The sequence below is a fragment of the Catharus ustulatus genome, chromosome 32 (genome assembly GCF_009819885.2).
Source record: "Catharus ustulatus isolate bCatUst1 chromosome 32, bCatUst1.pri.v2, whole genome shotgun sequence".
Taxonomy (NCBI): Eukaryota; Metazoa; Chordata; class Aves; order Passeriformes; family Turdidae; genus Catharus; species Catharus ustulatus.
In genome coordinates this window covers 1,269,060-1,285,711 of record NC_046252.1, presented here as the reverse complement: position 1 = coordinate 1,285,711, position 16,652 = coordinate 1,269,060, and the positions used below count along the sequence as shown (strand labels likewise).

Here is a 16,652-nt window from a genome sequence, read left to right as displayed (position 1 = left end):
CCACGGGTTTGGGGCTTCCCTTGTTGGTTTTGGGGTTCTTGGGGTCCCTTCCCCAGTGGATCTGGGGGTCTCCAGGTCCTTCCCTGGTTTATTTTGGGGTTCCTGGGGTCCCTTCCCTATGGGTTTGGGGCTCCCCAGGTCCCTCCCTGGTTGGTTTTGGGGTCCCTGTGGTCTCTGAAGTTCCTCTGTAGTGGGTTTGGAGTGCCCAGATTGCCCAAAATGGGGTTTGGAAGTTTCTGGGGTCCCTTCCCCAGTGGATCTGGGGGTCTCCAGGTCTCTCCCTAGATGGTTTTGGAGTTCCTGAGATCCCTTTGCTAGGGGTTTGGGGTTTCCCTGGTTGGTTTTGGGGTTCCTGGGGTCCCTTCCCCAGTGGATTTGGGGGACCCCAGGTCCTTCCCTGGTTGGTTTTGGGGTCCCTGGGGCTTCTGAAGTTCCTTTGTAGTGGATTTGGGGTGCCCAAATTCCCCAAAATAGGGTTTGGGGTTTCTGGGGTCCCTTCCCCACGGGTTTGGGGCTCCCCAGGTTGGTTTTGGGGCTCCTGGGCTCTCCCCTCCATGGGTTTGGGGCTGCCCAGGTCCCTCCCAGGTTGATTTGGGGGTTCCTAAGATCCATTTGCCAGGAGTTTGGGGATTCTCTGGTTGGTTTTGGGGTTCCTGTGGTCTCTGAAGTCCCTTTGTAGTGGATTTGGGATGCCCAGATTGCCCAAAATAGGGTTTGGGGGTTCCTGGGGTCCCTTCCCCACGGGTTTGGGACTGCCCAGATCCTTCCCTGGTTGGTTTTGGGGTTCCTGAGATTCCTTTGTCACGGGTTTGGGGCTTCCCTGGTTGGTTTTGGGGTTCTCAGGGTCCATTCCCCAGTGGATTTGGGGGTCCCCAGATTCCTCCCTGGTTAGTTTTGGGGTTCCTGCAGCCTCTGAAATTCCTTTGTAGTGGGTTTGGTGTGCCCAGATTCTCCAAAATAGGGTTTGGGGGTTCCTGGGGTCCCTTCCCCAGTGGATTTGGGGGTCCCCAGGTCCCTCCCTGGGTGGTTTTGGGGTTCCTGGGGTCCCTTTGCCATGGGTTTGGGGCTTCCCTGGTTTATTTTGGGATTCCTGGGGTCCATTCCCTATGGGTTTGGGGCTCCCCAGGTCCCTCCCTGGTTGGTTTTGGGGTCCCTGTGGTCTCTGAAGTTCCTCTGTAGTGGGTTTGGAGTGCCCAGATTGCCCAAAATGGGGTTTGGAAGTTTCTGGGGTCCCTTCCCCAGTGGATCTGGGGGTCTCCAGGTCTCTCCCTAGATGGTTTTGGAGTTCCTGAGATCCCTTTGCTAGGGGTTTGGGGTTTCCCTGGTTGGTTTTGGGGTCCCTGGGGCTTCTGAAGTTCCTTTGTATTGGGTTTGGGGTGCCCAGATTCCCCTAAATAGGGTTTTGGGGTTCCTGGGGTCCCTTCCCCATTGGTTTGGGGGTCTCCAGGTCCCTCCCTGGTTGGTTTGGGGTCCCTGTGGTCTCTGAAGTTCCTTTGTAGTGGATTTGGGATGCCCAAATTCCCCAAAATAGGGTTTGGGGGTTCCTGGGGTCCCTTCCCCAGTGGATTTGGGGCTGCCCAGGTCCCTCCCTGGTTGATTTGGGGGTTCCTGAGATCCCTTTCCCACAGGTTTGGGGCTTCTCTGGTTGGTTTTGGGGTTCCTGTGGTCCGTTCCCCGCGGGTTTGGGGCTCCCCAGTCCCTCCCTGACTGGTTTTGGGGTTCCTGAGACTCCTTTGCCACGGGTTTGGGGCTTCCCTGTCTGGTTTTGGGGTTCCTGGGGTCCCTGCCCCACAGGTTTGGGGCTGCCCAGGTCCCTCCCAGGTTGATTTGGGGGTTCCTGAGATTCCTTTGCCAGGAGTTTGGGGCTTCCCTGGTTGGTTTTGGGGTCCCTGGGGCTTCTGAAGTTCCTTTGTAGTGGGTTTGGAGTGCCCAGATTCCCCTAAATAGGGTTTTGGGGTTCCTGGGGTCCCTTCCCCAGTGGATTTGGGGGTCCCCAGGTCCTTCCCTGGTTGGTTTTGGGGTTCCTGAGATCTCTTCCCCACGAGTTTGGGGCTGCCCAAGTCCCTCCCTGGTTGGTTTTGGGGTCCCCATGGTCTCTGAAGTTCCTCTGTAGTGGGTTTGAGGTGCCCAGATTGCCCAAAATGGGGTTTGGGGGTTCCTGGGCTCTCTCTCCCCCATGGGTTTGGGGCTCCCCAATCCCTCCCTGGGTGGTTTTGGGGTTCTCAGGGTCCCTTCCCCACGGGTTTGGGTGTCCCCAGGTCCCTCCCTGGTTGGTTTTGGGGTCCCCATGGTCTCTGAAGTCCCTTTGTAGTGGATTTGGGGTGCCCAAATTCCCCTAAATAGGGTTTTGGGGTTCCTGGGGTCCCTTCCCCACGGGTTTGGGGTTCCTGGGCTCTCTCCTCCATGGATTTGGGGCTCCCCAGGTCCCTCCCAGGCAGATCCTGGGACCCCCTGGTTCCTCTGAGATCTCTTCTCAGTAAGTTTGGGGTGCTCAGTTTCCCCCAAAACCGGGGTGCCTGCTGTCCATTCCCTCTGGGTTTTGGGATCCCCAGGTCTCCTTGGTAGGTTTTAGGGTTCCTTGGGGTTTTGGGGTCTCTTCCCAGGAAGTTTTGGGGTCCCTGGAGAGCATTCCCTGTGCCCTTTGGGGTCCCCACATCTTTCCCTCGTTTATTTTGGGTTCCTCTCATGATTTTGTGACCCTGGAGCGCATTTTTGACCACTCTGGCGTGTCCAGTTCCACCTCCTGGTCGGGTTTGGGGGTTCCCTGTCCCCCCTGGACCCGAGGTGATTTTGGGGACCCCCCCCGTGTCCCCCACCCAGCGAGAGTCGTCGCGGCGCCTGGCGGAGACGCGGGCGCTGCTCCAGCGCAGCCGCGCGGCCGCCGAGGAGGCGCGGAGGAAAGAGACTCTGCACGGGCAGCTGGTGAGACTGGGGGCACTGGGGGCACTGGGGGGCACTGGGGGGGCACTGGGGGGCACTGGGGGGGCACTGGGGGGGAACACTGAGGTGTTCTGGTGGCACTGGGGGGGCACCCTGAGGTGTTCTGGTGGGACTGGGGGCACTGGGAGGGCACTGGGAGGCACTGGGGGACACCCCGAGGTGTTCTGGTGGGCACTGGGGGGGCACTGGGGGCACTGGGGGGGAACCCTGAGGTGTTCTGGTGGGACTGGGAGGCACTGGGGGGACACCCTGAGGTGTTCTGGGGGTCACTGGGGGACACCCTGAGGCGTTCTGGGGGCACTGGGAGGTGCTGGGAGGGCACTGGGGGGGCACTGGGAGGGCACTGGGAGGCACCCAGAGGTGTTCTGGTGGGACTGGGGGGCACCCAGAGGTGTTCTGGGGGCACTGGGAGGCACCCAGAGGTGTTCTGGTGGGACTGGGGGCACTGGGAGGGCACCCTGAAGTGTTTTGGGGGGCACTGGGGGGCACTGGGAGGCACCCTGAGGTGTTCTGGTGGGACTGGGGGGGCACTGGAGGGCACTGGGGGGGCACCCTGAGGTGTTCTGGGTGGCACTGGGGTGTCCTGGAGGGTCCCTGGGGGGCACCCCGACGTGTTTTAAGGGGACTCAGGGGTCACTGAGGGGCACCCTGAGGTGTTTTTGGGTGGCTCAGGGGTCACTGGGGAGGTTTGGAGGGTCACTGGGGGGCACCCTGAGGTGGTTTTGGGGGCTCAGGGGGCACTGGGGGGACACCCTGAGGTGTTTTTGGGAGGCTCAGGGGTCACCCCAAGGTGTTTTGGAGGGACTCAGGGGTCATTGTGAGGCACCCTGAGGTGATTTTGGGTGGCCCAGGGGTCACTGGAGTGGCCTGGAGGGTCACTGAGGAGACCCTTGAGGCGTTTTTGGGGGGCTTAGGGACCACTAGGGATGTCTGGAAAGTCACCGAGGGGCACCCCGAGGTGTTTTGGAGGGACTCAGCGTCATTGGGGGACACCCTGAGGTGTTTTGGGGGACTCAGGGGTCACTGTGGGGGCACCCTGAGGTGTTCTGGTGGGACTGGGGGCACTGGGGGGGCACCCTGAGGTGTTCTGGTGGGACTGGGGGAACTGGGGTGGCACCCTGGAGGTGTTTTGGGGGGTTCAGAGGTCACTGAAGGGCACCCTGAGGTGTTTTGGGGGGACTGGGGGCACTGGGGGGGACTGGGGGGGCACCCTGAGGTGTTCTGGGGGGCACCCTGAGGTGTTTTGAGGGGCTCAGGGGTCACTGGGATGGCCTGGAGGGTCACTGAGGGGACCCTTGAGGTGTTTTTGAGGGGCTCAGGGGTCATTGTGAGGCACCTAGAGGTGATTTTGGGAGCCTCAGGGGTCACTGGGGTGGCCTGAGGGGCACCCTGAGGTGATTTTGGGGGGCTCAGGGGTCACCCCGAGGTGTTTTTGGGGGCTCAGGGGGCACTGGGGGGCCCTGGGGGGAACCCTGAGGTGTTCTGGTGGGACTGGGGGGGCACCCTGAGGTGTTCTGGTGGGACTGGGGGGGGCACCCTGAGGTGTTTCAAGGGGCTCAGGGGTCACTGGGGAGGTCTGAAGGGTCACTGGGGGGGCACCCTGAGGTGTTCTGGGGGGTTCAGAGGTCACTGAGGGGCACCCTGAGGTGTTTTTGGGGGGCTCAGGGGTCACTGGGGATGCCTGCAAGGTCACTGGGGGGGCACCCTGAGGTATTTTGGGGGGTTCAGAGGTTGCTGGGGGGCACCCTGAGGTGTTCTGGTGGGACTGGGGGCACTGGGGGGCACTGGAGGGGAACCCTGAGGTGTTCTGGGTGGCTCAGGGATCACTGGGGAGGTTTGGAGGGTCGCTGGGGGCACCCTGAGGTGTTTTGGGGGACACTGAGGGGCACCTTGAGGTGTTTTTGGGGGACTCAGGGGTCACTGGGGGGCACCCCGAGGTGTTTTTGGTGGGACTCAGGGGTCACTGAGGAGACCCTTGAGGTGGTTTTGGGGAGGTTTAGGGACCACTGGGAAGGTTTGGAGGGTCACTGGGGGCACCCTGAGGGGTTTTGGGGGGTTCAGATGTTGCTGGGGGACACCCCAAGGTGTTCTGGTGGCACTGGGAGGGCACTGGGGGGCACCCTGAGGTGTTCTGGTGGGACTGGGGGCACTGGGGGGGCACTGGGGGGCACTGGGGGGCACCCTGAGGGGTTCTGGGGGCACTGGGGGGGAACCCTGAGGTGTTCTGGTGGGACTGGGGGCACTGGGGGGGCACTGGGGGGCACTGGGGGGGCACTGGGGGGGGAACCCTGAGGTGTTCTGGTGGGACTGGAGGGGACTGGGGGGTCACTGAGGAGACCCTTGAGGTGTTTTTGAGGGGCTCAGGGGTCATTGTGAGGCACCTAGAGGTGATTTTGGGAGCCTCAGGGGTCACTGGGGTGGCCTGAGGGGCACCCTGAGGTGATTTTGGGGGGATCAGGGGTCACCCCGAGGTGTTTTTGGGGGCTCAGGGGGCACTGGGGGGGCCGGGGGGGCACCCTGAGGTGTTCTGGTGGCACTGGGGGGCACTGGGGGGGCACCCTGGAGGTATTTTGGGGGGTTCAGAGGTCACTGAAGGGCACCCCAAGGAGTTTTTGGGGGGCTCAGGGGTCACTAGGGAGGTCTGAAGGGTCACTGGGGGGGCACCCTGAGGTGTTTTGGGGGGTTCAGAGGTTGCTGGGGAGCACCCAGAGGTGTTTTGGGTGGCTCAGGGGTCACCTCGAGGTGTTTTGGGGGGGCTCAAGGGTCACTGAGGGCCACCCTGAGGTGTTTTGAGGAGGCTCAGGGGTCACAGGAGTGGCCTGGGGAGCACCCCGAGGTGTTTTGGGGGGCACTGGGGGGCACCCCGAGGTGTTTTTTGGGGGACTCGGGGGTCACTGAGGAGACCCTTGAGGTGTTTTTGGGGGGCTTAGGGACCACTGGGGAGGTTTGGAGGGTCACTGGGGGGCACCCCGAGGTGTTTTGGGGGGCTCAGGGAGGTTTTTGAGGTGCTATGGGAAGTTTCTGGGGGTGCCCAGGCGATTTTGGAGGTGCCTGGGGGGATTTTTGGGGGTGCCCAGGAGATTTGGGGGGGCTCAGGAAGGTTTTTGAGTTGCCCAGGGGAATTTTTGGGGTGCCCAGGTGATTTTAGGGTGCCCTGGGGGATGTTTTGGGGGTACCCAGGAGATTCTGGGGGTGCCCAGGGAGGTTTTTGAGGTGCCCATGGGGAGTTTTTGGAGGTGCCCAGGTGATTTTGGGAGGCTCAGGGAATTTTTTGGGGTGCCCAGAGAAGTTTGGGGCTCAGGGAGGTTTTGGGGTGCCCAGGGGATTTTGGGAGGGGCTCAGGAAGGTTTTTGAGGTACCACGGGGGATTTTTAGGGGTGCCCCGGGGATTTTGGGGTGCCCAGGAGATTTTAGAGGTGCCCAGTGGGGTTTTGGGGTGCCCAGAGGATCGGGGGGGGCCCTCAGGGATATTTTGGGATGCCCAGGTGATTTTAGGGGTGCCCAGGGGGAGCTTTTGGGGATTCTGGGGGGCTCAGGGAGGTTTTTGGGGTGCCCAGGAGATTTTGGGTGACTCAGGGATGTTTTGAGGAGCCATGGGGATTTTTTTGGTGACTCAGGGAATTTTTTGGGGTGCCCATAGGAGTTTGGGGCTCAGGGAGGTTTTGGGGGTCCTCAGGTGATTTAGGGGTGCCCAGGTGATTTTGGAGGTGCCTGGGGGGATTTTTGGGGTGCCCAGGGGGAGTTTTTGGGATGCCCAGGTGATTTTAGGGTGCCCAGGGGGATGTTTTGGGGGTACCCAGGAGATTCTGGGGTGCTCAGGGAGGTTTTTGAGGTGCCCAGGTGATTTTGGAGGTGCCCAGTGGGGTTTTGGGGTGCCCAGAGGAATTTGGGGGGTGCCCAGAGGATCTGGGGGTGGCCTCAGGGATATTTTGGGATGCCCAGGTGATTTTTGAGGTGCCCAGGGGGAGCTTTTGGGGATTCTGGGGGGCTCAGGGAGGTTTTTGGGGTGCCCAGGAGATTTTAGGGTGCCCAGAGGGATGTTTTGGGGTACCCAGGAGATTCTGGGGTGCTCAGGGAGGGTTTGAGTTGCCCAGGTGATTTTGGAGGTGCCCAGGGGGATTTTTGGGGTACCCAGAGGATCTGGGGGGGGCCCTCAGGGATATTTTGGGGTGCCCAGGTGATTTTAGGGTGCCCAGGGGGATGTTTTGGGGGTACCCAGGAGATTCTGGGGTGCTCAGGGAGGTTTTTTGAGGTGCCAGGGGGATTTTTGGGAGTGCCCAGGTGATTTTAGGGGGCTCAGGGAGAATTTTGAGATGCCATGGGGAGTTTTTTTGGGGTGCCCAGGAGATTCTGGGGGGCTCAGGGAGGTTTTTGAGTTGCCCAGAGGATTTTTGGGGGTGCCCATGGGGAGTTTTTGGGGGTGCCCAAGAGATTTTGGGGTGCCCAGAGGATCTGGGGGGGTGCCCAGGAGAATTTTTGGGGATGCCCTCAGGGATATTTTGGGGTGCCCAGGAGATTCTGGGGGGCTCAGGAAGGTTTTTGAGGGGCTCAGGGAGGTTTTTCAGGTGCCCATGGGGATTTTTGGGGTGCCCAGGAGAATTTTTGGGGTCTCATTCCCCCCCTCCCCACAGCTGGCCGAGCTGGAGGCGCTGCCCAGGGACGTTTCCCGCGCCGTTTACACGCAGAGAATCCTGGAGATCGTGGGGAACATCCGCAAACAGAAGGAGGAGATCGGCAAGGTGGGGCTGGGGGGGCATTCTGGGGGGGCTCTGACGATTTTTGGGGGGCTCTGACAGTTTGAGGAGACCCCAACTCTTTTTAGAGGGGCAGGGAGGGAATTTTGGGGTCCCTCAGGCTGCCTAAGGGAGTTGGAGTTTGGTGCTGCTTGAGGTTTTTGGGGGGGCTCTGACAATTTTTGGGGGGGCTGTGAGCACCCCGAAATTGGGGAGGGGTCCCTGCCAAGGCTGAGACCCCCCTGGGGACCCCAACTCGTGTTTGGGGGGGACAGAGAAAGAATTTTGGGGTCCCTCAAGCAGCCTAAAGGGGGTTGGAGTTTGGTGCTGTTTGAGGTTTTTGGGGGGGCTCTGACAGTTTTTGGGGGATCTTTGAGCACCCCGAAATTGGGGAGGGGTCCCTGCCAAGGCTGAGACCCCCTGGGGACCCCTCCCCACCAGATTTTGGAGGACACAAGGGCGCTGCAGAAGGAGATCAACGCCCTGGTGGGGAAACTGGAGAGGACGTTCAGCGTCACCGACGAGCTGCTCTTCAAGGTGGGGACAGGGACCCCCAAAATGGGGAGGGGGGGGACACGGGGACACCTAAAATAGGGGGAGGGGGACACAGGGACCCCCAAAATTGGGGAGGGGGAGACACAGGGACCCCCAAAATTGGGGAGGGGGAGACACAGGGACCCCCAAAATGGGGTGGGGGGGGACAGAGACCCCTAAAATGGGAGGTGGAGGGACACAGGGATCCCCAAAATTGGGTGTGGAGGGGCACAGGGATCCCCAAAATTGGGGAGAGGGGCTCAGGGACCCCCAAAATGGGGTGGGGGGGGGCACAGGGACCCCTAAAATTGGGGTGGGGAGACACAGGGACCCCCAAAATTGGGGATGGAGGGGGACAGGGATCCCCAAAATTGGGGTGGGGGACACAGGGACCCCCAAAATGGAGTGGGGGGAGGACAGGGACCCCCAAAATTGGGGTGGGGGGACACAGGGACCCCCAAAATTGGGGAGGGGGGGACACAAGGACCCCCAAAATTGGGGTGAGGGGACACAGGGATCCCCAAAATTGGGGAGGGGGACACAGGGACCCCCAAAATTGGGGAGGGGGGACACAGGGACCCCCAAAATTGGGTGGGGGGGACACAGGGACCCCTAAAATGGGGATGAGGGGACACAGGGACCCCCAAAATTGGGGTGGGGGGGGATACAGAGACCCCTAAAATGGGGTGGGGGACACAGGGACCCCCAAAATTGGGGTGGGGGAGACACGGGGACCCCCAAAATTGGGGGAGGGGGGGACACAGGGACCCCCAAAATTGGGGTGGGGGGACACAGGGACCCCCAAAATTGGGGTGGGGGGCACAGGGATCCCCAAAATGTTGGTTGGGGGGTCTCAGGGACCCCCAAAATTGGGGTGGGGGGCACAGGGACCCCCAGAATTGGGGTGGGGGGCACGGGGACCCCCAAAATTGGGGTGAGGGGACACAGGGACCCCCAAAATGGGGGGAGGGGCACAGGGACCCCCAAAATGGGGTGGGGGGGCACAGGGACCCCCAAAATGGGGTGGGGGGAGGACAGGGACCCCCAAAATGGGGTGGGGGGGGCACAGGGACCCCCAAAATTGGGGAGGGGGGGCACAGGGACCCCCAAAATTGGGGGGAGGGGGACACAGGGACCCCCAAAATTGGGGGGAGGGGGACACAGGGACCCCCAAAATGGGGTGGGGGGCTCAGGGACCCCCAAAATGGGGTGGGGGGAGGACAGGGACCCCCAAAATGGGGTGGGGGGGGCACAGGGACCCCCAAAATTGGGGTGGGGGGGACACAGGGACCCCCAAAATTGGGGAGGGGGGGCACAGGGACCCCCAAAATTGGGGGGAGGGGGACACAGGGACCCCCAAAATTGGGGGGGAGGGGGACACAGGGACCCCCAAAATGGGGTGGGGGGCTCAGGGACCCCCAAAATGGGGTGGGGGGAGGACAGGGACCCCCAAAATGGGGTGGGGGGGGCACAGGGACCCCCAAAATTGGGGTGGAGGGGGGCACAGGGACCCCCAAAATTGGGGTGGGGGGACACAGGGACCCCCAAAATTGGGGAGGGGGACACGGGGACCCCCAAAATTGGGGAGGGGGACACAGGGACCCCCAAAATGGGGGTGGGGGGACACGGGGACCCCCAAAATTGGGGTGGGGGGGACACAGGGACCCCCAAAATTGGGTGGGGGGGGACACAGGGACCCCTAAAATGGGGGTGGGGGGACACAGGGACTCCCAAAATTGGGGGGAGGGGGACACAGGGACTCCCAAAATGGGGGTGGGGGGACACAGGGACCCCCAAAATTGGGGAGAGGGGCTCAGGGACCCCTAAAATGGGGGTGGGGGGTGGCACAGGGACCCCCAAAATGGGGGTGGGGGGGCTCAGGGACCCCCAAAATGGGGGTGGGAGGGGCACAGAGACCCCCAAAATGGGGAGTTGAGGGCACAGAGACCCCCAAAATTGGGGGGAGGGGGACACAGGGACCCCTAAAATTGGGGTGGAGGAGACACAGGGACCCCCAAAATTGGGGAGGGGGACACAGGGAACCCCAAAATGGGGGTGGGGGGCACAGGGACCCCCAAAATTGTGGAGGGGGACACAGGGACCCCTAAAATTGGGTGAGGGGAGGACACAGGGACCCCCAAACTTGGGGTGGGGGGACACAGGAACCCCCAAAATGGGGATGGGGGGGAGGACAGGGACCCCCAAAATTGGGGTGGGGGACACAGGGACCCCCAAAATTGGGGTGGGGGACACAGGGACCCCCAAAATGTGGGAGGGGGGACACAGGGACCCCCAAAATGGGGAGTTGAGGGCACAGAGACCCCCAAAATGTGGGTGGGAGGGGCACAGAGACCCCCAAAATGGGGGTGAGGGGACACAGGGACCCCCAAAATTGGGGTGAGGGGACACAGGGACCCCCAAAATTGGGGTGGGGGGCACAGGGACCCCCAAAATTGGGGTGAGGGGACACAGGGACCCCCAAAATTGGGGTGAGGGGACACAGGGACACCCAAAATGGGGTGGGGGGGACACAGGGATCCCCCAAAATTGGGGTGGGGGGCACAGGGACCCCCAAAATTGGGGTGAGGGGACACAGGGACACCCAAAATGGGGTGGGGGGGACACAGGGACCCCCAAAATGGGGTGGAGGGGGGCACAGGGATCCCTAAAATGGGGTGGGGGGGGACACAGGGACCCCCAAAATTGGGGGGAGGGGGACACAGGGATCCCCAAAATTGGGGAGGGGGACACAGGGACCCCCAAAATTGGGGTGGAGGGCACAGGGACCCCCAAAATGGGGTGGGGGGACACAGGGACCCCCAAAATTGGGGTGGGGGGGGCACAGGGACCCCCAAAATGGGGATGGGGGGCTCCCCCAAAATGAGGTGGGGGGGCACAGGGACCCCCAAAATTGGGGTGGGGGACACAGGGATCCCCAAAATTGGGGAGGGGGCACAGGGACCCCCAAAATTGGGGGGAGGGGGACACAGGGATCCCCAAAATTGTGGGGAGGGGGACACAGGGACCCCTAAAATGGGGAGAGGGGGACACAGGGACCCTCAAAATGGGGGGAGAGGGGCACAGGGACCCCCAAAATTGGGGGAGGGGGACACAGGGACCCCCAAAATGGGGTGGGGGGGACACAAGGACCCCTAAAATTGGGGTGGAGGGCACAGGGATCCCCAAAATTGGGGGGAGGGGACACAGGGACCCCCAAAATTGGGGTGGGGGGCTCAGGGACTCCCAAAATTGGGGTGGGGGGTGGCACAGAGATCCCCAAAATATGGGTGGGGGGGCACAGAGACCCCCAAAATGGGGATGGGGGGCACACCCAAAATGGGGTGGGGGACACAGGGACCCCCAAAATGGGGGAGAGGGGCACAGAGACCCCCCAAAATTGGGGTGGGGGGACACAGGGACCCCCAAAATTGGGTGAGGGGCACAGGGACCCCCAAAATGGGGGGAGGGGGACACAGGGACCCCCAAAATGGGGATGGGGGGCACACCCAAAATGGGGTGGGGGGCACAGGGACCCCCAAAATTGGGGGAGAGGGGCACAGGGATCCCCAAAATTGTGGGGGGGGGACACAGGGACCCCTAAAATGGGGTGGGGGGGCACAGGGACCCCTAAAATTGGGGTGGAGGGGGCACAGGGACCCCCAAAATTGGGGTGGGGGGACACAGGGACCCCCAAAATTGGGGTGGGGGGACACAGGGACCCCCAAAATGGGGTGGGGGGCACAGGGACCCCTAAAATGGGGGGAGTGGAACACAGGGACCCCCAAAATTGGGGTGGGGGACACAGGGATCTCCAAAATGGGGATGGGGACACAGGGACCCCCAAAATGGGGGTGGAGGGGCACAGGGACCCCCAAAATGGGGTGGGGGACACAGGGACCCTCAAAATTGGGGTGGGGGGGGACAGGGACCCCCAAAATGGGGATGAGGGGACACAGGGACCCCCAAAATGGGGTGGGGGGGTCACAGTGGGATTTGGGGAGGGGGCTGGGGGGGGAGGGGAGCATTCAGTGGCACTCTGTGTATGGGGTGAGGGGCTGGGACCCCCCCCAAATTGTCACATGTGCCCCCTAAAGTGGCCAAACTGTGCCACCTAAAGTGTCCCAGTGACCCCCCCAAACTGTCACATGTGCCCCCCAAAGTCTCCCTGTACCCCCCAAACCATCTCAGTGCCCCCCAAAGTGTCCCTATACCCCCCAAACTGTGCCCCCTAAACTGTCCCTGTGCCCCTCAGACTATCTCAGTGCCCCCCCAAAGTGTCCCTGTACCCCAAAACTGTGCCCCACAAACTGTCCCTGTGCCCCCCAAAGTGTCCCTGTGCCCCCCAAACTGTGTCCCCAAAGTGTCCCTGTGCCCCCCAAACTGTACCCCCAAAATGTCCCTGTACCCCCTAAACTGTCCCTATGCCCCCCAAATATGTCCCTGTACCCCCCAAACTGTGCCCCCCAAAGTGTCCCTGTGCCGCCCAAATTGTCACATGTGCCCCCCAAAGTGTCCCTGTGGCCCCCCAAACCATCTCAGTGACCCCCCAGTGTCCCTGTGCCCCCTAAACTGTCCCTGTCCCTCCAAATCGTCCCAGTGCCCCCCAAACCATCTCAGTGCCCCCCCAATATGTCCCTGTGCCCCCCAAAATGTGCCCTCAAAATGTCCCTGTACCCCCCCAAGCCATCTCAGTGACCCCCCCAGTGTCCCTGTGTCCCCAAACTGTCCCTGTGCCCCCCAAATTGTCACATGTGCCCCCCCAAAGTGGCCAAACTGTGCCACCTAAAGTGTCCCTGTGCCCCCAAACCATCCCAGTGCCCCCCAAATATGTCCCTGTACCCCCAAAAGTGTCCCTGTACCCCCTAAACTGTGCCCCACAAACCGTCCCTGTACCCCCAAACCATCTCAGTGCCCCCCAAAAGTGTCTCAGTGCCCCCCTAAAGTGGCCAAACTGTGTCCCCAAAGTGTCCCAGTGCCCCCTCAAAGTGTCCCTGTACCCCCCAAACTGTGCCCCCTAAACTGTCCCTGTGCCCCCCCAAACTCTCCCAGTGCCTCCCCAGTGTCCCTGTGCCCCCCAAAGTGTCCCTGTACCCCAAAACTGTGCCCCACAAACTGTCCCTGTCCCCGCAAAGTGTCCAAACTGTGCCACCTAAAGTGTCCCAGTGACCCCCAAAGTGTCCCTATACCCCCCAAACTGTGTCCCCAAAAGTGTCCCTGTGCCCCCCAAACTGTCCCTGTACCCCCAAAGTGTCCCTGTGCCCCCAAATTGTGGCCCACAAAGTGTCCCTGTGCCCCCAAAATGTCCCTGTGCCCCCAAACTGTGCCCCCTAAACTGTCCCTGTGCCCCTCAGACTATCTCAGTGCCCCCCAAAGTGTCCAAACTGTGCCCCCCAAAGTGTCCCTGTCCCCCAAATCGTCCCAGTGCCCCTCCAAATTGTCCCTGTGCACCCCCCAAACCATCTCAGTGCCCCCCAAAGTGTCCCATGTGCCCCCTAAAGTGGCCAAACTGTGCCACCTAAAGTGTCCCTGTGCTCCCCCAAACTGTCCCTGTACCCCCCAAACCATCCCTGTACCCCCAAAGTTTCTCTGTGTCCCCCAAACTGTCCCTGTGCCCCCCAAACTGTGCCCAACTGTCCCTGTGCCCCCCCAAACCATCTCAGTGCCCCCCAAAGTGTCCCTGTGCCCCCAAAGTGTCTCAATGCCCCCCGCTCTGTCCCCCCAGGACGCCAAGCGGGACGAGGTGGTCAGGAAAGCCTACAAGTACCTGGCAGCTCTGCACGAGGTGAGGGGGGGTCCAGCAGGAGCTGGGGGGGTCTCTGGGGGAAAAGGGGGCGCTGGAATTTGGGGAGGGGTCCCTATAACCCCCTGTGTTTGCCTCCCCCCACCCCAGAACTGTGCCCAGCTGATCCAGACCATCGAGGACACCGGGACCATCCAGAGGGAGATCCGGGACCTGGAGGAGCAGGTGGGGCTGGGGGGGCTGGGGGGCTCAGTTTGGGGGGCTTGGGGGGGTTGGGGGGCTCGGGCAGGGTGGATTGAGGGGGTTGGGGGGCTCAGTTTGGGGGGCTTGGGGGGTTGGGGGGCTCGGTCTGGGGGACAGGGTGGATTTTGGGGGGCTTGGGGGGATTGGGGGGCTCGGTTTGGGGGCTTGGAGGGCTTGGGGGGGATTGGGGGGCTTGGGGAGGCTTGGAGGGCTTGGGGGGCTCGGGCAGGGTGGATTGAGGGGCTTGAGGGGCTCGGTTTAGGGGCTTGGGGGGCTTGGGGGGCTCGGGCTGGGGGGCTTGGGGTGGTTGGAGGGCACAGTTTGGGGGACAGGGGGATTGGGGGGCTCGGTTTGGGGGTTTGAGGGGGTTGGGGGGCTCAGTCTGGGGGGCTTGGGGAGATTGGGGGGTTTGGTTTGGGGGGGCAGGGGGCTTGGGGGGCTCAGTCTGGAGGACACAGTTTGTGGGGCAGGGGGGCTTGGGGGGTTGGGGGCTTGGTCTAGGGGGTTTGGGGGGCTTGGGGGCTCGGTCTGGGGGGGCAGGGAGTGTTGGGGGCTCGGTCTGGAGGGTTTGGGGGGTTTGGGGGGCTCGGTCTGGGGGCTTGGGGGGTTAGGGGAGCTTGGTTTGGGGGGTCTGGGGAGATTGGGGGGCTTGGTTTGGGGGGCAGGGGGGCTTGGGGAGCTCGGTCTGGGGGATGTGGGGGGCTTGGGGGGCTTGGGGGGCTCAGTTTGGGGGGTTTAGGGGGCTTGGTTTGGGGGGCAGGGGTATTGGGGGGCTTGGTCTGGGGAGCTTGGGGGCTCGGTTTGGGGGGGCAGGGGGATTGGGGGCTTGGGGGGGCTCGGTCTGGGGGGCAGGGAGTGTTGGGGGGCTCAGTCTGGAGGGTTTGGGGGGCTCGGTTTGGGGGGCTCGGTCTGGGGAGATTGGGGGGGCTCGGTTTGGGGGGTTTGGGGGCTTGGGGGACTTCGGGGCTTGGGCTGGGGGGCAGGAGGGTTGGGGGGCTTGGGGACTCGGTCTGGGATCTTGGGGGGCTCGGTTTGGGGGGCAGGGGGGTTTGGGGGCTTGGTCTGGGGGGCTTGGGGGGGTTGGGGGGGCTTGGTTGGGGTGTTTTGGGGGGCACAGTTTGGGGGGCAGGGGGGCTTGGGGGGCTCGGTCTGGGGGGATTGGGGGGGTTGGGGGGTTTGGTTTGGGGGGTTTGGGGGACTTGGTTTGAGGGGTTAGGGTGTACTGGGGACCCCAAAGGCCAGAGGGATTTTTTCCCCCCCTCCCATTTCTCCCCCTCATTTTCCCCCTCCCATTTTTTTCCCTTAATTCTTACCCCCCCACAATTCCCTCTCCCATTTTCCCCCCTAATTTTTCCCCCCCATTTTTCCCTCCCATTTCCCCCCCACTTTTTACCCCACATTTTCCCCCTCCCATTTTTCCCTCTCATTTCTTCTCCCATTCCTCCCTCCAATTTTCCCTCTCCCAATTTGCCCCCCCAATTTTTACCCCTCATTTCCCCTCTCCCATTTTTCCCCCTATTTTTCCCCCCCCCCAATTCTTCCCTCACATTTTCCCCCTCCCATTTCTCCCCCTAATTTTTACTCCTCGTTTTCCCCCTCCCATTTTCCTCTCTAATTTTTACCCCCCAACTTTTCCCCCTCATTTCTTCCCCTACATTTTCCCCCTCCCATTTTTACCCCCCCCAATTTTTCCCCCCTCATTTTCCCCCTCCCATTTTTGTCCCTCAATTTCCCCCCCCCATTTCTTCCCCCACATTTTCCCCCTCCCATTCCCCCTCCCACATTTTTTCCCCTACATTTTCCCCCTCCCATTTTCCCCCCTAATTTTTCTCCATTTCCCCCCCCACTTTTAACCCCACATTTTCCTCCTCCCATTTTTACCCTTAATTTTTCCCTCCCATTTTTACCCCCCAATTTTTACTCCTCATTTTCCCCCTCTCATTTTTTCCCTTAATTTTTACCCCCCAACTTTTCCCCCTCATTTTCCCCCTCCCATTCCCCCCCACACATTTTTTCCCCACATTTTCCCCCCTAATTTTTTTCCCCCATTTTTCCCTCCCAATTTTCCCCCCTATATTTCCCCCTCCCACTTTGCCCCCCCATTTTTTAACCCCGTTTTCCCCTCTCTCGTTTTCCCCCCACAACTTTGGCCCACTCCAATTTTTACTCTTCATTTCCCCCCCACTTTTTTGCCCCCCAATTTTTCCCCTTAATTTTTACCCCCCAACTTTTCCCCTTAATTTTTACCCCCCAACTTTTCCCCCTCGTTTTCCCCTTCCCATTCTTCCCCCCCCATTTCTTCCCCCACATTTTCCCCCCTCCCCTTTCACCCCCCCAATTTTTACTCCTCATTTTCCCCTTCCCATTTTTACCCCCCTATTTTTCCCCCCATTTTTTCCCCTACATTTCCCCCCCCATTTTTTTCCTCCCCATTTTCCCCCCTACATTTTCTTGCCCATTTT

General features: G+C 61.5%; 1 protein-coding gene across 1 annotated transcript in view; it reads left to right on the top strand.

Annotated features, from left to right (window-relative positions):
* CCDC22 (coiled-coil domain containing 22) overlaps positions 1-16,652 on the top strand; it is a 42,437-nt gene that overhangs the window by 24,750 nt on the left and 1,035 nt on the right. The window contains exons 12-16 of the mRNA XM_033083573.2: positions 2,821-2,922; positions 7,572-7,679; positions 8,115-8,210; positions 13,930-13,989; positions 14,098-14,172. Of these exons, the coding sequence (XP_032939464.1) occupies positions 2,821-2,922; positions 7,572-7,679; positions 8,115-8,210; positions 13,930-13,989; positions 14,098-14,172 (441 nt within the window). The remainder of the gene's footprint in view (positions 1-2,820; positions 2,923-7,571; positions 7,680-8,114; positions 8,211-13,929; positions 13,990-14,097; positions 14,173-16,652) is intronic.